Source organism: Lycorma delicatula, chromosome 5 (genome assembly GCF_047948215.1).
Source record: "Lycorma delicatula isolate Av1 chromosome 5, ASM4794821v1, whole genome shotgun sequence".
Classification (NCBI taxonomy): Eukaryota; Metazoa; Arthropoda; class Insecta; order Hemiptera; family Fulgoridae; genus Lycorma; species Lycorma delicatula.
Window position 1 is genome coordinate 58,815,299 of NC_134459.1, and position 9,261 is coordinate 58,824,559.

Here is a 9,261-nt window from a genome sequence, read left to right on the forward strand (position 1 = left end):
ATCATGTATAATTACTACCCAGTAAATGGCTTCTTTAAACTAAGGTAATAGTTGTGTCTTAACTAATAGCTTAAATAATACGTAGTAACTAAAGTAATGTTATAACCCTTAGCTATTATCACAAATTTTTAAATAGCTTATATTTGTATTAGAAATAAGATTTCTTTTTCATTTTGTGCCATCTTCTATTGAAAGTTGTCATTAACACTGAGAACTGTAAAACTTATTTCACTGTTACTACTACATTTGTATACTGAATTCATTTTTTCAATACCTGAGCCACAACATATTTTTGCTATCTTTTACCAGTTAGCCCTCGTGAACTATTACCTGCAATATAACATGCATTGCTTTTCAAAGGATTTAGTCCAAACTTTTTATTCCATTTTTTTGAAAGGTTGGAAAACAACTTTAATATATAATTAAAAAATATATATTATTATTCTAATTTTTAAAATTTATTGCAATTCTGTGTTTTTACAAATTATATGTATTTCAAGAGCATTGATCATAAGATTAGGATTATTGTGACAGTCAATCATTGTTTGACTTTCATGACTTATTTCCATTAACTTTTTTTGTTTTTTGTGCTTGTGTATGTACTTAAAACTGTTATTACTTATATGTACAGCAATATTCACAATTCAGATCACCTATACAACACAACTTTGTACAGAAAAGTAAAAATGGTAGCAAAATGGATGACATGTCTGTTACAGACAATTATAGAGTAAGAAGGGTATTAGGAGGTATGATGCTGCAAGTAGTGGTGGCAGGACTGGCCTCCGTGGCACGAGTAGTAGCGTCTTGGCCTTTCATCCGGAGGTCCCAGCTTCGAATCCCAGTCAGGCATAGCATTTTCACATGCTACAAAAATTGTCATTCATCTTATACTCTGAAGTAATACCTAATGGTGGTCCCAGAGGTTAAAAAAAAAAACAAAAACAAAAGTAGTGGTGGCAGGAGTGAGTACTAAAAGCAGCCAATTTTATAAAAAATATTACACAACTGATAACATTTAAACAACAGGAACACTTACCCTCAAGAACAGCTATTTTTTCAAATGATGGATAACTTAAAACAAATATTCTGGGTTTTACCGATTTGTCAGAAAATGCAAACATTTTAGAATAATAGCAACCACAAAATGCTTGAATACCTTCACCATTTTCATGACTATTTGCAGTATATACTTTTTCTGTTTTATCCTCAGTATGATAAAATAAAATAAAAAAATTAGTTGTAAACCCGATGATATTCTCATCAATAACAAATAATCTGTCAACACGTCCTGGTTTCACCCAGCTGAAAAAAAAAAAACATTTCTTAATAGAACAAAATTGTATTATAATTGCAATTGTATTGAATGTAGATTAGACTTTTTTTAATTGTTAATCATTTTTTATTTTTTATGGAATGATACTAAAAGGTATGTACAATATAAGCAGTGAAAGAATGAAAAATGAAAAAGCAAGTTCTAGATATAATATAGTCATTCTCAAAGGTAGTTAGATAAAGAACTAAATTTCTAATTCAGAACCACTTACTGGCATATCACATTTTCTCATCATTTAAAATAAAAAACTTAGTGTAAATATTTTTAAATTTAATGACTGCATAATTATTTATTTAATTTTTTTGATATGAATATTACGCTACAGTTACTAAAATAATATTTTTATAACACAATAATTTCTTAAAATTAATATTAGAAAAAAAATTAATTATGTTATTCAAAATCAAATAGAATAAATTTTGTTACAATATTTCAGGGGTTAGATAACAAAAACCTGCATGTATCCATAGCTTTAGAAATAGCTGTAAATGTTATGTACAATTACCGAACAAATCTTTGTCTCATCTCATATAGTCCTTGACATGAGACACAATTCCACAATTCGCTATTGAAAATAATTTAATTATTCTTAATTACATCTTCTTCGAAATTAAAAACAATTTGATTTATTTGTTATATATGTATAGATATAAATATAATCGAACCAAACTTAACCTATGCTTGCTTTATTTGCCAGTCAAGGTTAGCGAGTGAAGCAAGTGTAGGCTAAAGTTGGATTATAATTTTAATTTATTTTTTTTTTCCTTTTAGTGACGCCATTTAACAACTAACTGACTAACTACAGATCGGCTGCGGGTGTCTTCTTTAAAAGTACCATATAAATTTATTATTCAGTGCACCTTCAATTTACGCAGGTTTTACGTTCTGGAAAATTTCTGCGTATCATGAAATCAGGTAAATTGAGACTTAAATATAGTTGTATTATTGGTTTGATATAATAACATATTGAAATTATTTATTAGGAATAAATGAAAATTATTTTTATATAATTAATATTACGTATTTTAAATATAAATGCACTGAAATTTTTGTAATATACTAAAAAATATTTTATATGAGTCATATTTACAGATTCCAAAGATCTGACATCCCATTTTTGTTTACAAAAAATTTATTCTGCCTCTTTCAAGTAGCCATTAAACATAATATATTTCATATGTGAAAATGCTCATAAATATTTAACGATGATACGAAGCTTAGCACCTGATGATACTTCAAACATTAATGATTTGATCGTTTTATAAACTAAATTAATTTATCATCCTAGAAATATTTACCATCTAAAAAGACACCGAGAGATTTTACAATGTGGGCATAAAAAATTTTATACTATGGTGAGTTAAATATTAAGACAGATAAATATTATAACGGCAGCAATCTTACAATTTTATTATTAGGGTAAAATTTTAATGATCGAATGATAGAAGTAAGATATTAAAATGCACACTGTTAAAAGAACGAAAAAACTTACAGCAGAATAGTACTTTCAAGAATCAAACACAGATTTAAGAATCAAGAAAAATTGTTTTAAATTTAAAAATGTTTTAAATATCTGAATATAATATTTGATCTTTATAGCAATAAAACATGAAAAATATTAAAGTTAAAAAGGTAATTATTAAAAACTTTTGAATTATAATCTTGCAGAAGATGTTGAAAATAAAGTGGGTTTATAACATACATATACAATCAAGAGGTTTTGAAGATTAAGTTGAACACCAGAAACCCTTAGCAAAAATTTATAATTTTAATAATAGTAATTATAATCCACAAGAGTGAAGATTAATTAGTAACTGTAAGAAATGTAAGGTGAAAATAACAGAAGATTGTTAAGGTTAAAATGCGTAAAGCAAATAATTTAAGTTAAAAGATATAAAAATACTTTGATAGTAAAAGATTAATGTAGAATAAAAATTAGATCGCATGAAATCTATCATGTACTTCTGATGAAAAAAAAATAGTTACTAAAATTTTATCTCCAGAATAGTTCATTTAGAATTGTTAATGCTATGTTTCACTAATTCAGTTCATTAATATCAATTAAATAGCAGTTAAGTCAATTTGTACCAAAAGATATTCAAATGATAATCAAATAAATGAAATATATTTTATATAATAAACTACCAAATTATGAGTTAGTTTAGCAAATATGTTATCCAAATACAGTAAGTTAGATAAGATTAAAAAAAATATATTATTAAATAATTACAGCAATTGTCCATTTGTCTTTGAAGATTGTTGATTACCAAAACTATCAGCTGGTAGCATATTACTTTTTATAACACAGACAGATAAAACACAAATATTAAATATAGGATCCTCAAATTAAGTAAATATTAGAAAAGGTTTGTTTACAGATTGCCATGGTGAAATTGGTATGTAACTAACAGGTTAAATCTAAGCAAACATCAGTGATTTGAACTATACATATCAATCCAATACAAATTTTATTTTGCGTAGTTTAAATATCATAGTTTAATCTTGTTTTCTAAAAAAAGATTCTACAAGTTTTCTTCTTTTTTTTTGGTTATTCTAAAAAATTATTGTAATTATGAAACTCTTCAAAGCTAATATTTTTAACAAATTTGGTCAATTTATTTTCAACCAGTTAAAAATGTTAAGTTATTTATGTTTTTTAAAAAATAAGAAGTATGTATTGAAAATAAATATAATTTTTTATTGAATATAATACAGTAAGAGAAATATTATTAACTTACATTTTGCAACTCTTTTATTGTGTAAATGTATATTTTCATCATATTAGATCAAAATCAGAATACATATACTCATATAATAAAAAATAAATCATGAAAATTAGTATAAAAGCTGACAATGATGGAGAACTTTTCACCATTTATTTTTATTTTCCAAATTTGTTACATAACATGTAAACTATGTTTAATATATTAGCTACAGAGACAGATAATTATAATACTGAACAGTTTTAAAGTAAAAACAAAACGTAATGAATGTTTTAAATTCATATATGAATGTTAAATGAAGATCTACATTTATTTATTTTTTTTTGTAACTAACAAGTTTGGTTAATATGATGAGTGATGTATCTGCTGACAGGTGAGCAGAAGCATATTGATAAGGTAAGTTCAATGAAAAGCATTTACTACAATTGCATCAACAACAATTACATCAAGCTACAATTGCATGAACAGAGTGAAACTCTGTTCAGCACAAAGGATTAGGTGTATAAAGAACATAAATGTTATCAAGGAAAGCAAGTTCAGTTGATGAATCATGTACCAACATATGTTATACACATGTTAAAATCATAAGAAAGACCATAATGGATTGAATAAAGTAAAAAATAAATCAACTCATCCTTATTATGTAATAATACTCTTGGGAAGAAGAGAAATAAGTTTTGTATGAAAAATTATTTCATAATTATTTGTGAAACAAACAGAAGAATAAATAGTACTCTGTGAACTGCATCATATAATTCCATGAAGAAATGATTTTCTTGAAGGGTCACTAGTAGGATACTACAGGTGCAAGCAAATTAATCTGAACACAGAATTTATTTAATAAAAATAAATTATTAAGATGAACAATCATACTTGTACAATATGAGAATATCTATCTAGTAACTAATTTATCCTCCTTTATTCTTAATCACTTTATGTATACGATTTGGCATTGATTAAACAAGTGTACTACCCATTTTTTTGATTTCTTCATCATGAAACCATATCAATATTATTGTTTTATGAGGTAAATTTTTTTTGTACAATTCATTTTTTAGTTGTTTTTTAACTATTGCCCAAAGATTTTCAATTGGGTTTAAGTCTGGGAAGATGCTTGGCCACAGGAGCACTTTCATTTTTCATTTTCAGAAAGTTTTCTGATTTTTACTTTCTTGTATAAGAAAGTAATCCCCAAATCCATTTTGACTAGTTTTGGCATGACGTCTGTATGTATGTATTTTGCATAGCTCAAAAACGATTGGCCATAGGATGTTGAAATTTTGGATTTAGGACTGTTGTAACGTCTAGCTGTGCATCAGTCGTTTTGATTGCAATCAACTTGACCAAAAATGTCCAAAAAAGCCCAAAATAATAAAAATTGGAATTTTTCTTAACTGCAGTAATAAGCTCTCATTGAGAGATTTTCAACTATATATCATAAGTGGTACTTATTTTCATTGGTTACAGAGTTATTGGCAAATAAAATTTTAATTAATGATCTATTTGGATCTTAGGGGAAGGCACATCTGTTTGAATCAGACTTCATCTCCTTCTTTTTTAATTTAAATATATTGATTTATTAATAATAATTAACCTCTCACTGTAACAAAAAAATTTACAATGAATAAATAATTCAATAATCACAAAAAAAACATAAGTTTTTAATAAAATAAAATTTTATATATTTTTAATTTTAAAAAATGTGTAAGTGTAATTTAATATGCATATAAGGAAGTCATGTGTTGTCCACATCAGATTTTTTGGTAGTATGGAATGGCACCAAATTTTGTTGAACACTGTTGACTTTTGGGAATTTGTTTTGAAGTTGTGTTACAATACCTTCCCTTCAGAATCTTGGTATATCTATCACTTTTCAACATTCCATCCTCTGGAAGTAATGAAGAAGGAACTACAAATATGAAACGTTCCAAAAAATCTTTTTGTGGGGATGTTTATTAACTGAATATTGGATATGAGCTGGCATGTACTTTCATCTGATGCTTTTCTGATGTATGGAACCCTTTGCCCCTGAACATAAAAACCTGAATTGTTGTAAAACATTTCTTTAGTCTTCTTCGGTCCAGTTAGCATGTAATTTGGTCTACAAGAGCCTCTTTTGCACATAGCAATAACCATTCCTGTGTTGGAATAGTTTTTCTATTACAGCCACATTTGTTTTTAGTTTGAGGTGAAAGGAACTAGTTTCTTTAAATTGTTTTAAAATAGCATTTACTGTCCATAGTCAAATACTTCACTCAGAAGCTATTTGTCATTGTGTCTGTCATAATGGTATGCTCAGAAAGAGAAACAATTTTCAAACACTTTCTTGGAGTTATGTCCATTGATATATATACACAAGACACACTTAACAAAAAATATGATTTTGTTATAAAAAATGAAAAAAAAATTAACAAAACACTATTTAAAACATGAAAATTCCTAAATCACCTAACTTATAACTAAATAACTTGCTTATAATCTGAACTACATTACACAGACAACTTAAAGAATGAGTGGGGTCAAGAAGTGTAGTCAAAATGTATAAGTAATCAAAAAATTCCTCATGTAAAGATTAATTTTAATGCTACTGTATAAATATTTTTTAGTAACCGAGTTTGCTGAAACATGTAAAGACCTTTTTATACTCATTTTCAAAAAGTTCATAGAAAATATTGCACCAGTAAAATAAATTAAGAAAAGATTTAAAATTTACTTGCAGTCAACAATTAAATACTGTGGGAATCCAGATAGTGTTTATACTTTCATACTTCCACATCCTCCTAAGAATTCCAGGGTTGAAGGTGTTCCATTAAGCTGTACCTATTTTTACATTAATTTCAATAAGAAAATCAATTTTTATTGCTGCACGTATTTAAGCTAGTCATGCAAAATTGTTGATCAACAATGTGAAGTGTTACACTAATAAAAATGCCTGATCTCCCAATGGATTTTAAGTGGGGATATTACCTGCTGTTTGGAGAATACTTTAAGCTATCTCTTTGCATAATTGTTTGTCTTATGCTACAGTTTCTCCCTAAATAGATCTTCCTTCTTATCCTTCACCCTGTTTATCTAATTTTGATTCCTCAATTCTTGTGATCCATTCTATCTTTTTCTGAGCTTCAGGGTGTTGATTGAACCCTAATAGGTCCCTGTTGCCAGAACCTTTAAAGCCACTGAATCTTTTGTGTGTTTTGGTGCATGAAAAGTTTTTTCCTGTTTGGTAGTACCAAAATAGGCCTAAAGATCAAATTTGCTATTGAGTAAAGCCAGACTTCACAATATTTTCTTGAAATTTTCTAACAAACAGAAATATTCTATTAACACTAACAAGGGAATTATTGTCATTCTATTATGCTTATTATTATTATTTATTTATCTAATTTACTTTCTTACAAAGTAAAAATCAATATAGATTAAAATCTAGATAGAATATTCTGTTGCCTACCTTTTCATCACTCTACTTATTTTTTAATAAAACTAGCTTTAATATTATTATTATTTTTATATTGACATATATTAATACAAATTATTTTTGGTTTAAAAAATAATAACTCAAACAGAAATTCATACTACTAATTATGACATTCTATTTCAAACTTGAACTAAATGGATTCTGAGAACTACAAAATTTAAACTGTTTTAAATGGTACATTATATTTAACTAGTTACATAACGTGCAAAAGAATAACTTACTTTAAATCTCCTTGATTGTTGGTAATCTTTTTTTATTTATTTAATTTTTTAATAAAGCAAAGATGTACAACTTAACCAGTAAGCAGTGAAAAACGAAAAGGCAGGTCGCAAGTGTAATACATGTTTACCACCAGAGATATAGTTGATAGAAATATTATACCAAAACTACACTTATCAGGTTTTCATCATTTTCAAAATATAAATAAAATTAAAAACTTAAACGTTTTAACAGAATATGATTTTAACATTTATTATTTTTATTTAAGTTAATCAGTTACTTATCAACCCGATTATTTTGTTTAACTAAATATTACTACCATTTAATATTAACAGTATTTTATGTGTGTTAGCTTTTTAAATTGAAATATTTTGTTATTAGTATTAAAGCATTACTTTTGCGATATAGTAAATATATGTATGTATATTTAATTATGAGAAGAGTTAATTTTTGGAAAAAGCTAATGTTACTCAAAATCAAATACCATAAATTGTGCTGCATTATTTAAGAGGTTAGTTCACAAATTATCACGCGCGGTCTTTTTTATTAGAATCATAGTCCCGTCCCGTAACCAAAAGGCTTTTAGACAGGACTTGAGAAACAATTCGCTCAAGAAAATGAATTAGTAATTTTCAAAAATTACAAACATTTCATACCAGGTTTACGTGAGAAAGTGTGGAGTGATTTTGTTTCCCGTTGCCTTCTTTTAACAAGTAAGTATGAGAATTAAAGATTTAAAAATTTGTATAACCTTACTTTCATAAAACATAATACTTTCAACTTAATTATTACAGTAATAATATTTGTTTTCAGTTTTTAAGTTTAATTAATTTTGACTAAGAAGTATGTATATTCATTAAAACCTGTGATTTATAAATACGTATATGAATGCTGCGAAGTAGGCAATAAAAAGCAAAGTAATAAAAAGTGAGAACAACGTACAAAATTATATTTTTATACAATTGAACATAGTTCACATTTGTATAAAATGTATTATTTCTTGTACTATATTAACTATACTTCATTATAATATGTAGTTCATTGTGCAAAATCGATTAAAGAAGCCCAGTTTTTGCAAATGAAAAAATATGATAGCGGTATTAGTGTATTTCACTAAAAAATAAACAAATAATAATCAGGAAATATATTATTTTAAAAGTGAATGCGTGTTTGCTAATCTTCTCTTTAACTAAATAGCTGTTTCACCAAATGTTATTTGTACTATTAAGCTTAGATATATGTCTGAGATCAGCCTACTACGCAAAACAAAACTAATTACAGTTACAATTTGTAATTATCACGAAAATAAAAATAAACAATATTTTAATCCTAAGAGAGATTACGGTTTGTAATTGTATTTCACTAATAGAGTACAAACAAAATAAAGATTATTTAATAGAAGCAATTCGCAAAATGCGTCTCTCACACTGAAGTTCTCCGGCAACTGTGTAGAACGTGTAAGCCAGCATTTAGGTCTTTCTTACTGCCCCTACCCAAATTCCTCGTAC

At 26.7% G+C, this 9,261-nt stretch overlaps 1 protein-coding gene across 2 annotated transcripts in view; it reads right to left on the reverse strand.

Moving 5' to 3' along the window:
* LOC142324986 (cilia- and flagella-associated protein 43) overlaps positions 1 to 7,834 on the reverse strand; it is a 109,983-nt gene extending 102,149 nt beyond the window's left edge. Inside the window, exons 1-2 of one of the 2 annotated variants that reach the window (XM_075366198.1) lie at positions 7,756 to 7,834; positions 1,040 to 1,305 (exon numbers count right to left, since the gene is read on the reverse strand). In XM_075366198.1, the coding sequence (XP_075222313.1) occupies positions 1,040 to 1,124 (85 nt within the window). In that variant the 5' untranslated portion in view covers positions 1,125 to 1,305; positions 7,756 to 7,834. Of the gene's footprint in view, positions 1 to 1,039; positions 1,306 to 1,841; positions 1,963 to 7,755 lie in introns of those variants that run through there. The other variant, XM_075366197.1, reaches the window with a different exon arrangement.
* Positions 7,835 to 9,261: the final 1,427 nt, after the last annotated feature.